The sequence below is a fragment of the Aotus nancymaae genome, unplaced genomic scaffold, assembly GCF_030222135.1.
Source record: "Aotus nancymaae isolate 86718 unplaced genomic scaffold, 86718_ANA_hifiasm-v0.15.2.pri h1tg000108l, whole genome shotgun sequence".
NCBI classification, from domain to species: Eukaryota; Metazoa; Chordata; class Mammalia; order Primates; family Aotidae; genus Aotus; species Aotus nancymaae.
The window spans coordinates 34,546,681-34,563,011 of NW_026988523.1; the positions used below are offsets into that span (position 1 = coordinate 34,546,681).

The window sequence follows — 16,331 nt, forward strand, 5'->3', positions numbered from 1 at the left end:
CCTAACTCAGGCACCTATGGGCAGGATTTTGTCTGTTCTGGACAGAGTCTCACTGTTGTTCAGGCTGAAGTGCAGTGGCACAATCTCCGCCTACTGCACTATCCACCTCCCGGGTTCAAGTAATTATCGTGCCTCAGCCTCCCAAGTAGCTGGGAATACAGGTGCGTGCCACCACACCCACTAATTTTTGTATTTTTCGTAGAGACGAGGTTCCCCATGTTGGACAGGCTGGTCTCAAACTCCTGACCTCAAGTGATCCACACGCTTCGGCCTCCCCAAGTGCTGAGATTACAGGCTTGAGCCACTGCACCCAGCCCAACCCACCGGTCTTTATTGTCCATTATTATCAGGCTCTGGAATAGACAAAGCTAACCAAGACAAGGTGCCCACCCTAAAGCCCACATCATTCAGCACGAGGGAGGGCGCCTTTAGGTACCCCAAAGAACAGGCACTCTGCACGGAGTTGTTCCTCAAGACAGCACAGACAGGGCAGGGTGCAAGTAGCCAGCTGCCTCATTTCCATCAAGGCTGGCTCAAAGGTTAGTGTCCTTGCTCCTGTTTTATATACTTTGCTTAAACTTAGGAAGTTCCCAGTGTCTTGGCTACAAGATAGAGAAAAAATGAAGGCACCAAAAGAGACGCTAGGAGCAGTTGACTGCCCTGGAGTCTTTCTAAACACAGGCATATGTTCATGCTGGAGTAGAACGGATAGGTCCTGGGCAGCATCAGAAGGGAAGTCCTATCTATGCACTTGCAGCAGAAAGGGCAGGGTGCTCATTTGCTCAAGGCAGGTAGCTGGAGTGGCAAAGTTATCACACAGAACCCCATCAAACAGTGTAGGGGTGAGGGACCTTTCCTTCCTTTACTCTTCTGCTTCAAGTTCCCTTCTGGTGCTGACAGGCAGGCCTTCCTGCATTGCAGCCTTTACCCCTTTCCCCAAAGGTCAAGACTGCAGAATTCATGTACTTTTCTTCCATGATGAGACGCACACGAGTATATGTCACTCCAGTGCCTGGCCAAATGCCTGGCACCGATGGTGTTCAACAGATACTTGGTAAAAATGCATGTGGGAGGAAGGAAAGCCTCACCATTCCCAAGCTCTGAAAACGGTAGGTGCCCAAATGTGTTAACATTCTGCACACCTAAGCTGGGCACTGGTAGATGAGGCCCACAATATATCACAACTCACAGAGCTACAAAGAATCAACTTTATTGAACAATCAGGGTCAATTTCTCTTCTTGCTCTTGCCTGTGACCTTGGCTGGTGTGAGGACTGGAGCTGCTGCCTGGTACAGGGTGGAGGAGATCTTGTTGATGTAGTACAGACCAACCATGGAGAAGATGAAGCTGTATGGTGAAGACAGAAAGGTCATGGCACCAGTGGGCATGCTGCCAGCCCGGTGCCTCCTAGGGAAGACACTAGCATCAGGGAAAGAATCCAAGCTCAGGTTTAGGAAAATGAGGAAGGACAAAGGAGGAAGTACAGAGGGCTCTCCCTCTGTAGGTGTGGATGGAAAAAGTCTGGCACCATCACAGTAGGATCCAGTGCCAAAGAACAGAATGCTACACCCCTTACCCAGCTGTCAGGAACATACCAGGTGGTGACACAGACTCGGTGGATGAGGCCAGATGCAAAGAGAGCCAACAGGAGGCACAGCAGAACTAGGGAGGCAAGAAGAGACAAGGAGAGCAACGGTCAGAATGGAAATACTAGGCATTAGTACGTGGAGTCCAGGAGAAATCTGGGGCTCTCTGCATCTTGGGGAACCTGCTTAGAAGGGTATGCGTGACAACAGCAAGAAGATTCAGATGACCTTAATGATACCCAGAACATGGAGGCAGGAGGCTGAGTGTGGTGGCTAGCATCTGGAATCCCAGCACTTTGGGAGGTTGAGATGGGCAGATCACTTGAGCCCAGGAGTTTGAGGCCAGCCTGAACAATAAAGGGAGATCCTATCTCGAAAATAAAAAATAAAAATTGAATTTAAAAAAAATTAGCCAGATGTGGTGGTACATACCTATACTCCAGCTACTCAGGAGGCTGAGGTGGGAGGAACCCTTGAGCCCAAAGTTCAAAGCTGCAGTGAGCTGTGATTGCACCACTGCACTCCAGCCTGGGCAACAGAGTGAGACCTTTTCGCAAAAAAGAAAAAAAAAGCCAGGCGTGGTGGCTCACGCCTGTAATCCTAGCACTTTGGGAGGCTGAGGTGGGTGGATCACCTGAGGTCAGGAGTTCAAGACCAGCCCGGCCATCACTGTGAAACCCCATCTTTAAAAAAATAAATAAATAAAAGAAAAAAAAGAACATGGATGTAGATGTATATATTTTTTTCTTTTTTTAACCAGCTCTGCCCCAAATCTCACATTACCTCCTGGCTTTCCTCCTATAAAAGGGAAAAGGAAAGGTGACAGACAACAGAGCCTGAAGGGCAAGGTGCATTCCCATTTGGGGAGTCCAGTTAAGGCCTTTCCAACAGAAGCCAGACAATGAGAGTCGTCATTAAGCTGAGTGACTAGTAGTGGAAGTTGAGGACCTTGCTCCCCGGACACAGGTTTGGAGGGCAGAGGGCTTGGATCCACTTGTTCATGGGGGCAGGAAAGGACTGTAGGTTATCTGGAATATGGGAGAGAAGGTGGGAAGACTAAAGCAAGGACAAACAGGGCCCCACCTGCCAAGGGAGAAAGGGCAGGGAAGGCAAAGAGGGCCAAGACTTTGCCCCACCACAGTGGAATCTTTTTTTTTTTTAAGTTTTAAGGCAGAATTGCACTCTGTCGCCCAGGGTAGAGTGCAGTGGTGCGATTTCAGCTCACTGCAACCTCAACCTCCTGGGCTCAAGCGATCCTCCCACCTCAGCTTCCTGAGTAGCTGGGACTACAGGTATGTACCACCATAAGCAGCTAATTTTGTATTTTTTTTGTAGAGATGGGGTCTATCTATGTTGCCAAGGCTGGTTTTGAATTCCTGGGTCCAAAGGATCAGCCAGCCTCCACCTCCCAAAGTGCTAGGATTACAGGCATGTGCCATCCCTCCCAGCCAATAGAAGCAACTGAAAGGCCAAGCACAGTGGCTCACGCCTGTAATCCCAGCACTTTGGAAGGCTGAAGTGGGTGGATCACTTGAGATCAGGAGTTCAATACCAGCCTGACCAACATGGTGAAGCCCTATCTCTACTAAAAATAGAAAAATTAGCCAGGTGTAGTACTGCATGCCTGTAATCCCAGATACTTGGGAGGCTGAGGCAGGAGAATCGACTTGAACCTGGGAGGCAGAGGCTGCAGTGAACTGAGTGTGTGCCACTGCACTCCAGCCTGGGCGACAGAGCAAGAGTCCCTCTCAAAAACAAACCAAAAAAAAGCAGCAAATGAAGACAATACACATGGAAACAAAATCTAACAGAGAGAAGTCCCAGGACCACTGGATGGAAGAAACTATGGAAGCCTGCAAAAGGACTATGCAGAGAAAGCAAGTCCTAAAACAGGGCAAAGAAATGAGGGCAGCCAGGCACAGTGGCTCATACCTGTAATCCTAGCATTCTGGGAGGCCAAAACTGGAAGATCGCTTGAGCCCAGGAGTTCGAGACCATCCTGGGCAACATGGTAAAACCCCATCTCTACAAAAACTTAAATCATTAGGCTGGGTACGGTGGCTCATGTCTGTAATCCCAGCACCTTGGGAGGCCAAGGTGGGCAGATCACCTGAGGTCAAGAGTTCAAGACCACCCTGACCAACATGGAGAAACCCCATCTCTACTAAAAATACAAAATTAGCTGGGTGTGGTGGCACATGCTGTAATCCCAGCTACACGGAGGGCTGAGGCAGGAGAATTGCTTGAACCAGGGAGGTAGAGGTTGCGGTGAGCCAAGATTGCACCATTGCACTCCAGCCTGGCCAACAAGAACAAAACTCTGTCTCAAAAAATAAATAAACAAACAAAAAATAAGCTAGGTGTGGTGGCACTCACTGGTAATCCCAGCTACTGGTAAGACTGAGGTGGGAAGATCACTTGAGCCCAGAAGGTCAAGGCTGCATAAGCCATGATCACACCACTGCACTCCAGCCTGGGTGACAGAGTGAAACCTTGTCTCAAAAAAAAAGAGAAAAGATTAAGGGCAACCGTGATAGATCTTTGTTTTACCAGATGAAACTACAGGCGTGTACCTGGCATCTGCTGTGAATTTCTGAGCATGTGGCATTCCTTAAGTGATCTGGCCTTAATGCTTAATTTGCATTACGAACTTAATTGTCTATACATAACTAAATCATCAATTCTCGATTACATGAGCAATTGAACAAGAATTACTCCAAACAGGAAATAATCTAACAGTTATTCTGATTGGGTCAGGATTCCTGCTGCCACAGAAATTTGGTGCCTCTAGTATTTAGGCTCTTCCCAAACCCCTCAAATAACTAATTCTTGGCTGGGCACGGTGGCTCACGCCTGTAATCCCAACACTTTGGGAGGCCCAAGTTGGGTAGATCATCTGAGGTCGGGAGTTCGAGACCAGCCTGACCACCATGGAGAAACCCTGTCTCTACTAAAAATACAAAAAATTAGCCAGGCACCGTAGCACATGGCTGTAATCCCAGCTACTTGGGAGGCTGAGGTAAGAGAATCACTTGAACCTGGGAGGAGAAGGTTATGGTGAGCCGAGATCACACCACTGCACTCCACCCTAGGCAACAAGAGAGAAACTGTCTCCAAAAAAAAAAAAATGTAGAATTCTCTAATATTGAGTCAATTTCACACCAGAAAGCCATAGTGAACTTGGTCCTGCTGCTTCTTCTGGTGGGAACAAGGACCACCTCCCAGAGAATAGTGCAAAACATCAGCCCAGACTTGCCTGTTCCCCTCAAACCTTCCCTGGGAGCTGGCCAGAAGGTACCAAAGTTTCTTGCTTTCCAAGGTCTTCTCTTCCAGCTCCAATTCCAGGAGCTATGCAAGGTGCAGAATCAAAAAGCATCAAAAATCAGACAGCTTTAGTAAACATATTTCTCCTTAAAAACCTTTATACCTAAGCATCTGGAAATTCAATATCCTGTTTCAGAAGGTTAAAAAGGAGAAAGTTCAAATACTCAAGCTCCAATTTTCACTTACTCTCAGGGAAGATCTTTGCTTGGAATCCTTTGCCAAAGACAAGATTCTCCAGATTATTGAAGGCCTGTTTGAGAGAGTTAAGGAGTAGGGCGTGCAATGGGGACAGAGCTGTGTGGGGAAGGCGAAGGGCACATGCCTACGTGGCCCGCCCCCTCCCACCGCAGGGAGGATACAGTGAGGGAGAACACGAAGAGGCCCGAGCCAAGCAGGCCGCCCTGGATGGTGAGCCACTCGGTGGAGGCCAGCTGACGGCTGTACATCTGCATCCCAGCGAAGAGCAGCAGGGACAGGAGAGAGGACAGCGCCAGCGAGGTGCCTGTACCCACCACTGGAGGGGATGGGAAAAGAGACGGAGTCAGGCTCGGCCCTCCCTCCGACAGCTACAGGCAGATTCGGCCGGTCCCGAAGCTCGGTGGGCCGACCCCCTCCAAGAACTCCCCCGGGGCTGCAGCCACATTCCCCAACTCCCCACACCGCGCGGCGGTACTTAGGAGTACCCCTAAGTACTCCCCAGCTCCGGACACCCCGAACCATCTCGTTCTGTGGTAATGCCCACTCCCCGGAACTCAGGACACGTCAGCTCTGCTGGGAGAGGACGAGGAAAGCTTGTCCACCCCAACCCCGACCCCCGCTAGCACTTCCCGGGGACCCCACCGGTCCCGTTACCCATCATTTCCCGCCTGTGAGTCCAATCGGCACCTCTAGCCAAGAAAGCGGAGGCAAACCGGGTACAGTTAGCTATGCGCATGCGTCAGCGCTTAACTCGGACTTGCTATTCCCGGCGTCTTCCTCTTTCCTCCTCTAGGAGTCTGGACGCAGCGCCCTCTTGCGACAGGGAGGAAATACTGCGTCAAGGGGGCATCTTCGGCCACCGCCCTGGTCCCCAGACTTTCCTCATACCTGGTGCATCTACTGCCACTCTGTACAAGCGGCACTTATCTCTTTAAGTCATTGGGCCCATGCCTGTGACATCTATCCCATCTCTTTTCTTTGCCATTTCTGTCATCTCTATTGCACGTTCCTAAAACCTCCCTGCCCCATGATCATTGCCTCAACATCTCCCAACCCAAAATTTAGTGCTCCCAACCCGGAACCCATTTTCCTCTGAAACTAACCCCCGGCTTAATATGAGTAAGCTTAGGAGCCAATGAAAATCGAGAATATCAGAAATGGCTCCCCCCTCAAATACTTTTCCATATTACCCAACCCCCCGACCGGCTTTTGAGAACCACGTGGGGAGAACTATTTCCCACCCCCTACCCCGACGGGCGCTGTTCGAGGCTGGTCCCTGGAGCATGCGCAGTGACACCTCACCCCCCAGCCCTCCTCACACCCCCACTGGGCTCCTGCATTAAGCCCGGGGTTCGCAGCCGCAGCCGGGATCGGGCATCCGGGGGCGGGCGGGCACGGTAGGGCCATGGCAGAGGGTGAGGATATGCAGACCTTCACTTCCATCATGGACGCACTGGTCCGCATCAGTGTGAGTTAAGGTGGGGTCGAGGGAAGGGGGGGCGTATAGGGTTCTGGGGCAATCTGGGACCTGGAACAGGTGGGGATCCAGGAAGGTGCTGGGATGTATACAGCGGGCTAACGATGGCAGAAATGGCTGGGCGGGTCGGGATGCAGGTGTGAGAGTAATCCCGGGAGCAGCCCGGAGGTGAGTGCCGTGAAGGCGTCGGCGTGCTAGGGCATGGGGAGCTAGGAGCAGCCCAGACGCAGCGGGTGGACTGGGGTGGCCTCCAGCAGTGCACTGGGGCTGGGGCTTCAGGGGAAAGGCGCTGTTATGAGGAGGGGGACGTGTGAGCTTGGATATTTTCCAAGAAAACTGAGGACAGGTGGGGGATGATGTAGGAACCGCCCCACAGTGCAGTTCCCAATTTGGACCCCTCCCCAAGACCCCACCCCACGCACCCCCACTCAGGGCTGCTTCTGAGCCTGTGGTTGTCATGGCAACCCGTACCCGGCTCTCCCAGGGGCGGTGCCAACCGTGCTCCCCCCCACCACTTCCTCCCCCCCTCCTTGTCCCTCCCTCCTTTGTGTCAGCTGCGCCCCTGACCGGGATGGCTGCGAAGAGAGGGACCAAGGTGAGGTGTGGGGGTGGGGCATAGCCTGAGGACCCCCACTCTCGCCACTAAGGGGGGAGGGGGACTTCCGGTGGGGAGGGGGCGAGTAGGCGGGGCTCTTGATTCCCTCGCTAGCTCGGAGAAGGGGTGCTGCTGACCGGGTTGCGCTGCGGGATAGGGCGGGAGGGCCTGAGTGGGGCGAAGGGGAATGGGTTTGTAAGAAGGATTGGAGGAGACCGATGGGGAAGTGAAGGATGGGGAATGGAGGCTGGAGCGGCCGCAGGCCGGAGCCGCGGCAGGAGGACGAACGGAGCCAGCAGGATGGAGAGCCAGCTTCGCCTGGCTATAGGGAGGAATCACGGCATGGGGGTGCTGCTAGAGAAGGGAGTGGGGGTCTGCATGGAGCTGCAGAATGGGCGGTGTCCTTGAGAAAATTGCCAGGGGCGAGCTGCCCAGAGATGGAGGATGGAGGCAGGTGAGGGGGCTGCCAGCTGGAGCTGCTGCGGCTGGAGAAATGGGGATTGGTCTTGAGGCTGGAGAGGACACAGCGCCAACGATCCCTCCTCTGGGCCTTTAGCTCTGCAGCAGGGAAACAGAGGCAAGGGACAGAGGTCTGGGAAGGTCTGTGAACCAGCCCAAAGCAAGTGCTGGGGAAAAGCTGCAGGTAGCTTATCTTGCTCCTTCCTCAGACCCTTAGGGTATCCAAGGGCAGCCAAGGGGCTGCTGAGGTATGCCTAGGTGTCCAAGCGCTGACCTAGCCTCCTGGTCCCTCCACAGACCAGCATGAAGAACATGGAAAAGGAACTGCTGTGCCCAGTGTGTCAAGAGATGTACAAGCAGCCACTGGTGCTGCCCTGTACCCACAATGTGTGCCAGGCCTGTGCCCGGGAGGTCTTGGGCCAGCAGGGCTATATAGGACACGGCGGGGACCCCAGCTCCGAGCCCACCTCTCCTGCCTCCACCCCTTCCACCCGCAGCCCCCGCCTCTCCCGCAGAACTCTCCCCAAGCCAGACCGCCTGGACCGGCTGCTTAAGTCAGGTGGGACTGGGGCCTGTAGGGTGGGGGTGGGAATGCCGAGCTATTCATCAGGAAGATGGAAGAAGTCCATCACTGGTCAGGGGCATCTGTCTGTCTTTCTAGGGGGTGGAGATACTGCTTATGCAGGCTCGAATGAGAGCTGAGTTCTGGCATAATGAAAATCTAATTTAATTTAACAGGTTTCCCCACGCCCAGCCAGCTGTAACTCTCACATCCTCTCCCTCCCCGGTTCATCCACAGGCTTTGGGACATACCCTGGGAGGAAGCGAGGTGCTTTGCACCCCCAGGTGATCATGTTCCCGTGCCCAGCCTGCCAAGGTGATGTGGAGCTTGGGGAGCGGGGCCTGGCAGGGCTTTTCAGGAACCTGACCCTGGAGCGTGTGGTGGAGCGGTACCGCCAGAGTGTGAGTGTGGGAGGCGCCATCCTGTGCCAGCTGTGCAAGCCCCCACCACTAGAGGCCACCAAGGGCTGCACAGAGTGCCGTGCCACCTTCTGCAATGAGTGCTTCAAGCTCTTCCACCCCTGGGGCACCCAGAAGGCCCAGCATGAGCCCACCCTGCCCACCCTCTCCTTCCGCCCCAAGGTGAGCCAGCCCTTACAAGGCCTGGGGAGGAAGGGACATGCTGCTCCAGGTGGGCGGGGGTGCCTGGCATTGTGGGTGGGAAGAGTTTTCCACTGCCAAGCACTTATCTGTGGAATCTGTAAGAAAGTCACCGGACGAATCATTCAACAACTTCGGGCCTCCATCTGATTTACTACAGGGGGATGGTAGTATTACCCTGCAATAACCATACCTGAAGGGTTGTTGAGAGGATGGCGTGAGATAATGTTTGTTCACTAAAAAGTGCTATCTGCACACTGAAAAGGTTTGTGTGCATTCACTCACTAAACAAATATTTACTGAGCACCTACCTATGTGCGTGGTGCTATTCTAGGTGTTGGAGATACAGCAGTAAACAAGATGGACAAGGTTAATTATTAAGTACCAGGCTAAGAATAATTGTCATCATTGTTACTGTTACTACCACATATCCCAGTGAGAGAGATGAAGGCAGGTGCAATGCTGGTGAAATGGGCACCGCCCGGAGACTGCAGGAAAGGCTCGCTTTGATGCCAGTATGTACCACCAGGTGGCACTGTGGAGCACCACCGGCAGATTTCTCCACTCCCATCTTGCCAGTGGAGGGAGGGCAGCAAACTGCTGTCGTGGTAGCATGGCACCCTTACCCACACCATTAGCTGACCATCACATTGCTCTTTGTGTCCCTAGGGTCTTATATGCCCAGACCACAAGGAAGAGGTGACCCACTACTGCAAGACATGCCAACGGCTGGTATGTCAACTGTGCCGGGTGCGGCGCACCCACAGCGGGCACAAGATCACACCAGTGCTCAGTGCCTACCAGGCCCTCAAGGTAAGGACTCCCCTCATCCAGCCCTAGTGCCAACTCACACGCTTACCCTCTTGCACCTCCATCCAACTGCTGGCTTCTGCAGAGCTGGGCGTGATGCCCACCTCTTTCTTCTTCCCCCTCAGGACAAGCTGACAAAGAGCCTGACATACATCCTGGGAAACCAGGACACGGTACAGACCCAGATCTGTGAGCTGGAGGAGGCCGTGAGGCACACCGAGGTGAGGGAGGGCACAGAGGTGGGCCCTGGGCCCTGCCTGGGAGTGGGGGCAGGAAGGGGGTGTGGGTGGTCATGACCCAATCACCTCGTTGCTAGCTCAGGAAGCCCGTAAGGTGTCCAGGTTCTGGTTAAACCAGGTTGGCTAGAACACCATTGCCCCAGGCCAGGCTATACCTGGGCTGCAGTGGGGGCAGGGTGGCTATAGCTCAGGAGAAAGAGAGCTCAGAAAACCCCACACGTAGCTCAGATGCTCTCAGGTTCAGGTGCCTACCAAGGATGGCACACATCCCTAGTGCTAGAGTGAGGTGATGACAGATGACCTTCTCCCAGGTTGTCTGAGCTGGCTAACATGGGGATGGACAAATAAGGATGGCATAGATGCCAATGGACATTAGTGCAGTCCGAGTGGACATTAGTGTAGCCATGGCCTCTTTGATTTGGATGAGTCACTAAGGGGTCAGGATTATGACGTGGGGATCCAGGAAGGTTAGCACAAATGATCGGGAGTTGAGTCCATCTAGAGGTGCCTTTGCAGCCATGAGCCCAGACCCCGTAGGAACGGGTGAGCAGGATTTCCCCAGACCCCTCGTGACCTTAGCCACGCTGTGGTGTCCAATCTTCACAAAGAAGATTGTAAGTCACACATCCTTTGGGTGTTGCTCCCTGGGCAGGTGAGTGGTCAGCAGGCCAAGGAGGAGGTGTCACAGCTGGTGCGGGGGCTGGGGGCTGTGCTGGAGGAGAAGCGGGCATCGCTGCTTCAGGCCATTGAAGAATGCCAGCAGGAGCGGCTGGCCCGTCTCAGCGCCCAGATCCAGGAGCACCGGAGCCTGCTGGATGGCTCAGGTCTGGTGGGCTATGCCCAGGAAGTACTTAAGGAAACAGATCAGCCTTGCTTTGTGCAAGCCGCCAAGCAGCTGCACAACAGGTACTCAGGGGCATGGGCTCCTAGGGGGCAGGGACATCGCGGGTGTGGCCAGCAGCTAGGACAATGTCTAGCGTACAGCCAGGTGGAGAACTGGGGTTCTGAGGATTTTCCTGAGGCCAAACTGATACCAGCTCCCAAAGCAGTTGCCAAGGCTCTAGGGGCAGGCAAGATAGAATCTAGAGGAAGGTGGCTGCCCAGATGGCAGGACCTGACCCTTTCTTGCCCCCATCCCAGGATTGCCCGAGCCACTGAGGCCCTCCAGACATTCCGGCCAGCTGCCAGCTCCTCCTTCCGCCATTGCCAGCTCGACGTGGGGCGTGAAATGAAGCTGCTGACAGAGCTTAACTTCCTGCGAGGTAAGAAGATGGCCAGGCCCCATGCCCAACCAGAGCCTTCTTCCCTTCTTCCCCAGCAGCGGGCCCGGGGGGCAGTGCCCACCGGGGACCTCCCGGCCTCCTGCCCGGCCTGGCCAGCCACTCCTCCCGCCCAGCCCACCCTGCCACACCGTCCTACCGCGCTCAGCGCTGCTTCTCCCTCTCTTTGTTTGTAGGCTGTGGCCACCGCGGACTCTGCTCCGGAGCACCCCAGGCAAGTCAGCGGCCCTGCCCCGGGGGCCCTGCCCGCCGCCGGCCCCTTCCCCGTCCGCTGCTCCCACGCATCTCGGCCACCCACTCACTTGCTTTCTTTTCTTTCCTGCCTTGCCCCTACCTCGTGGTCCTCCCACTGGACCAATGCCCTGTCTCTCTTCTGCCTTCTTCAGGCGCTTGCCTAATCCTGGCCTTTCTGACCTTTTGTCCTTGTGACCCTTGCCTTCTGACCTTGCACTTCCTTTCCCTTGACCTCCAACCCCTGCCATCAGCTTTTGCTGTCCCTCTGTCATCCCCGCTTTCCACCTCGCTGCCTCCTGCATCTCTCTCCTGAGCCTGGTCCCCTTCCTTCCTGCTTGGCGCCCTCTTGCCTGTGGGCTCCAGTGGCCTCTGCCTGCCCCTCCCTGGGGCTCCTCTTAACCCATAGAATGTCTGAGCTGCAAGGGCCCCCAGAACTTACCTGATTTGATCCTCTCCTTTGACAGGGGAGGGAACTGAGGCCCAGAAAGGGGAAGTGACTTATTCCAGGCCAGAGTGAGGTAGCAGCAGCCCAGGACTAGCACACAGGCCTCCTGACCCCCAGCCCAGCGCTTTCCTGCCTCGTTCTCTCTTGGGCCCTGCTCTGCCCCTCCTGTGCCCATTTCCCGGAGGAGTCCTTCCCCAGCTCCCTCTCACCCACACTCACCCCCCCGGCTCCCGCTGCTTTCCCTTTTCCTGCCTGCCCCTGCCCTCCATGCCAGGCCAGTGGCCAGGCCCTGACTGACCCCCGCTGTCTCTTCCAACAGCGCCTGAGGCCCCCGTCATTGACACCCAGCGCACCTTTGCCTATGATCAGATCTTCCTGTGCTGGCGGCTGCCCCCCCACTCACCACCTGCCTGGCACTATACTGTCGAGTTCCGGCGCACGGATGTGCCCGCCCAGCCGGGCCCTGCTCGCTGGCAGCGGCGGGAGGAGGTGAGGGGCACCAGCGCCCTGCTTGAGAACCCCGACACCGGCTCTGTATATGTGCTGCGCGTCCGTGGCTGCAACAAGGCTGGCTACGGTGAATACAGTGAAGACGTGCACCTGCACACGCCCCCAGCACCTGGTGAGTGAGCAGGCACAGGTGGTATGTAAAGGGCATGGGGTCTGCCAGGGCCCAGGCCCTGATGGTTGGTTCCAGGTGGCTGCTAGAGAGGCCATATAACATACTGGGTCACACACAGTAGCTCTGGAGCTAGACTGCTTGGGTTCAAATCCCAGCTCTGCCTCTTACCAACCGTGTAGGTGGCATTTGGCAAATTTTTCACCCTCTCTGAACTTCAGAGTCCTTTTTTGTAGGGATAATGATAATATTAGCCAGGCACAGTGGCTTATACCTGTAATCCTAGCACTTTGGGAGGCCAAGGAGGGAGGGTTACTTGAGGCCAGGAGTTCAACACCAACCTGGCCAACACAGCGAGACCTCATCCCTTAAAAATAAAGGTCAGGTGCGGTGGCTCATGTCTGTAATCCCAGCACTTTGGGAGGCTGAGGCAGGCAGATCACCTGAGGTCGGGAGTTCAAGACCAGCCTGACCAACATGGAGAAACCCCATCTCTACTAAAAATACAAAATTAGCTGGGCATGGTGGTACATGCCTGTAATCCCAGCTACTTGAGAGGCTGAGGCAGGAGAATCGCTTGAACCCAGGAGGTGGAGGTTGCAGTGAGCTGAGATCATGCCATTGCATTCCAGCCTGGGCAACAAGAGTGAAATTCCATCTTAAAAAATAAATAAATAAAAAATAATTTTTAAAAAATGCTAATACTTACCTCATGGGGTTGTGAGAATTCAACTGATGTGAGGCACTCCATGGGAGTCTGAGTACAGTGTCCGGCTCATGGTTAGGTCTCGTGAATGTTATTAACGTGACTCTAGAAAATAGTTTGGACTCTAGGGGGTGGGCATGAGAGGGGAGCCTTGCCACCCAAGTAGGGGCTGGGTAAAAGGGCCAGGGGTGAACCCAGAGTGTGGGCTGGAAGACATAGGTTGATGGTGATGGCAATGTCACCAGGTGGAACACAACAGCGGGGACCGTCCATGGGGCTGGCAACAAGGAAGGGGTTAGAGGAAGCACCATGAGTCAGCCAGGTCCAGAGCCCTGGTTTTGTGCCCACTGTCATCCTGAAAACGCTCTCTGGGGTTCCATGCCCATTTGGAATGCCCCCTTCTTTTTTCCTCATGCCTCCCATTCCAGTTTCCCATGCCCTGTTCTCCTGAACCCCCTGCCTGTTCCTGGTGGCTGAGCCCTCCTGCAACATCTTCCCTGTTCCGAAATCTCACAGCCCCCAGTGCCAGTGTTTGTCCCTGAAGCTCTTCCTCCGTCTCAACCCTCTCCCTCCTTCCAGTCCTGCACTTCTTCCTCGATGGCCGCTGGGGTGCAAGCCGAGAGCGGCTGGCCATCAGCAAGGACCAGAGAGCAGTACGGAGTGTTCCAGGGCTGCCCCTGCTGCTGGCTGCTGACCGGCTGCTGACCGGCTGCCACCTGAGTGTGGACGTGGTCCTGGGCGACGTGGCTGTGACTCAGGGCCGCAGCTACTGGGCCTGCGCCGTAGACCCAGCCTCCTACTTGGTCAAGGTGGGCGTCGGGCTGGAGAGCAAGCTTCAAGAAAGCTTCCAGGGTGCCCCCGATGTGATCAGCCCCAGGTCAGGCCCCTCTGGAAGGGATGGGGTGTGGGGGTCCTGGTGGGAGTGAGGGGCAGGGCAGGGGTGGCAAGCGGAGCACAGATTTGCTGGGGTGGGGCCGGGAGAGGATTAGGAGGGAGAAGTAGGAGCATGGAAGCCAGGCTGGGAGGCCTGAGGCCAGGAGAGGCATGAGCTCAGCAAAAGGGCTTTCGAGGACTGATTTTCAGAGCGTGGTGTGTGGTCAGGGAAAGGGATGATAGAAGAGGGGGCCATCTCTGCTTCCTTCCAACCATCTGTCACCCTGGACCAACACACCATCTCTCCAAGCGTCTGTGTCCTTTGTCCCTGATACTCCATTTCCAACAGTTTCTCCACTAAACCTTTGCTCTCTAAGACCTCCTCCACCCACGTCTTAAAATTCTTCCCTTAAACACCCCACCTCCATATCCCTCCTCTCCCCAACTCCCTGTTTAACACCCTCCCACCAATGCTTTTCTTCCTAAGCCTTCTCCCCAGTACTCTATCCCCCAACACCTCATTTCTTCAAAGCACATTCTCTCCAACACAAATCCCCTCCTAAACCCCACTGTCCCCAACCCCGCATCCCTCTGACACCCTTCATCTGTGACACCAATCCACCCTCATCTATCTCCTGACGCCCACCTTCCCAACTTCCTTTCTCTTCTTAGTCACTAATCTGGGATTCTTCCCAACGTCCTCTAATCCTCAGAACCCTCTCCCCAGCGTGATTTCCCCAACACCATCATTCTCGACGCCTTTCCACGTGCTCTACCAATGACTGTCTTTCCTGTCCTCCCTGCCAATGTGCCAAAGTGCTCTTGCCAATGTGCTTTCCTTTCAATGCCCTTTCCCATTGAACCCAAACCCCCCTGTACTCTAACCCCTGCCTCTTCAACGTTTTCAACACCCCAAATCCATCCCTTCAACCTCCTGCTCCTCAACATTCCATCCTTCCGGCATCTCCCTTTGGCACCTCATCCGTCACTCCGTCCCTCAAAAATCTCGTACCCAACGCCCGCTCCTGCAGGTACGACCCGGACAGCGGGCACGACAGCGGTGCCGAGGATGCCACAGTGGAGGCGTCGCCGCCCTTCGCTTTCCTAACCATTGGCATGGGCAAGATCCTGCTGGGGTCGGGGGCGAGCTCAAACACCGGGCTGACAGGGCGGGACGGCCCCACAGCCGGCTGCACGGTGCCCCTGCCGCCCCGCCTGGGCATCTGCCTGGACTACGAGCGGGGCCGGGTTTCCTTCCTGGATGCTGTGTCCTTCCGCGGGCTCTTGGAGTGCCCCCTGGACTGCTCCGGGCCCGTGTGCCCTGCCTTTTGCTTCATCGGGGGTGGCGCGGTACAGCTGCAGGAGCCAGTGGGTACTAAGCCTGAGAGGAAAGTCACCATTGGGGGCTTTGCCAAGCTGGACTGAGCCTTCCAGGCCCCTCATGCACACCTGGGGTCCTCCTGGGCCCTGGCCGCCAAACCTCTTTGCCCAGGTCGTTCCCCCAAAACTCTTCCTACAATGCGGCCCTGCCCCTTCCCCGTGTCTATGTCTTCCCAGGGTTTTCTCCTGACCCAGGGGCTCTCCTCTGCCCACCTCTCTGGATGGCTCCCATTCTCCCCACTGCCTGTTAGCCAAGCGCCCACCCCCACTGCGTCTGCCCCATGCCCTGCCTTTGACATCTCACCCAAGCCATGGAGAGAGCCCCTTCTCCATCCCTGTCCTGTGCCCCCAGGCTGATTGGGAGGGAGGGCCCCTGAACACTGGGCACGATCTCCAGCTCTGCCCTTGCCCTGCCAAGCTCCCTGCCCTGTTGATGCTGGACTATAGTCTTGGGACAGGCAGGCTTTTGGGCTGGATGCTGTCCAGGCACTCTTGGTGAGGGGAAGGGGACCCTGTCATCCTGCTTTATTTATTTGGGTCCCGACACCCCACAGCCGCATGCCCCTTAAGTCCCTCTTCTCCCTCTTGCATGCTTTACCTGTCCTGCACCCATGCCAACGTGCCAAGTCTCCCTTGGGGACCCAGCTGAGTCTGGGTGTTCCCACAGGGTTGGGCCAGGCAAGGCTTCTGGTGCCTGCTGCTGTCCCCCTGCAGTGGGCTCTGCTAGGCCTGTGCCGAGCAACAGCTGTTATTTTCATGGTTTATAAACAATAAACTGTGATGCCAGGCACATCTCTGCCTCCCCTGAGCGTGACCATTCCTCTTAGTTTCTGTGCTGGGTGTGGCGGGCAGGAGGGAGCAGGGTGCTGGGCTGTGGTTCTGGGCCGGGACACCGGATAGATTTGGCACCTGAGGGACGAGGGCCTCCTGCCTCACACGTCCCGG

At 55.4% G+C, this 16,331-nt stretch overlaps 2 protein-coding genes across 8 annotated transcripts; one reads left to right on the forward strand and one right to left on the reverse strand.

The window, feature by feature from the left end:
- Nucleotides 1–1,194: 1,194 nt before the first annotated feature.
- KRTCAP2 (keratinocyte associated protein 2) lies at nucleotides 1,195–5,899 on the reverse strand. Of its 2 annotated transcripts, none has more exons than XM_012476283.3 (5): nucleotides 5,796–5,899; nucleotides 5,270–5,424; nucleotides 5,097–5,160; nucleotides 1,596–1,662; nucleotides 1,195–1,347 (listed from the first exon to the last, which is right to left on the reverse strand). In XM_012476283.3, the coding sequence occupies exons 1-5, from the start codon at nucleotides 5,842–5,844 to the stop codon at nucleotides 1,227–1,229; spliced, it is 456 nt and encodes a 151-aa protein (XP_012331706.1). In that variant the 5' UTR covers nucleotides 5,845–5,899; the 3' UTR covers nucleotides 1,195–1,226. The 2 variants fall into 2 exon arrangements, with proteins under 2 accessions (XP_012331706.1, XP_012331705.1); XM_012476282.2 differs by having other exon boundaries at nucleotides 5,763–5,872.
- A 496-nt stretch (nucleotides 5,900–6,395) lies between these two features.
- On the forward strand, nucleotides 6,396–16,200 carry TRIM46 (tripartite motif containing 46). 6 transcript variants are annotated; one of them, XM_064370905.1, is made up of 11 exons: nucleotides 6,514–6,576; nucleotides 7,737–7,823; nucleotides 7,937–8,198; nucleotides 8,439–8,782; nucleotides 9,470–9,613; nucleotides 9,736–9,831; nucleotides 10,502–10,755; nucleotides 10,990–11,111; nucleotides 12,128–12,430; nucleotides 13,713–14,010; nucleotides 15,038–16,200. In XM_064370905.1, exons 1-11 carry the CDS (start codon nucleotides 6,514–6,516, stop codon nucleotides 15,429–15,431), a joined length of 2,367 nt encoding a protein of 788 aa, XP_064226975.1. In that variant the 3' UTR covers nucleotides 15,432–16,200. The 6 variants fall into 6 exon arrangements, with proteins under 6 accessions (XP_012331702.1, XP_012331704.1, XP_064226976.1 ...); XM_012476279.2 differs by lacking the exon at nucleotides 7,737–7,823 and having other exon boundaries at nucleotides 6,396–6,576; XM_064370904.1 differs by lacking the exons at nucleotides 6,514–6,576; nucleotides 7,737–7,823 and adding an exon at nucleotides 7,116–7,180.
- Nucleotides 16,201–16,331: the final 131 nt, after the last annotated feature.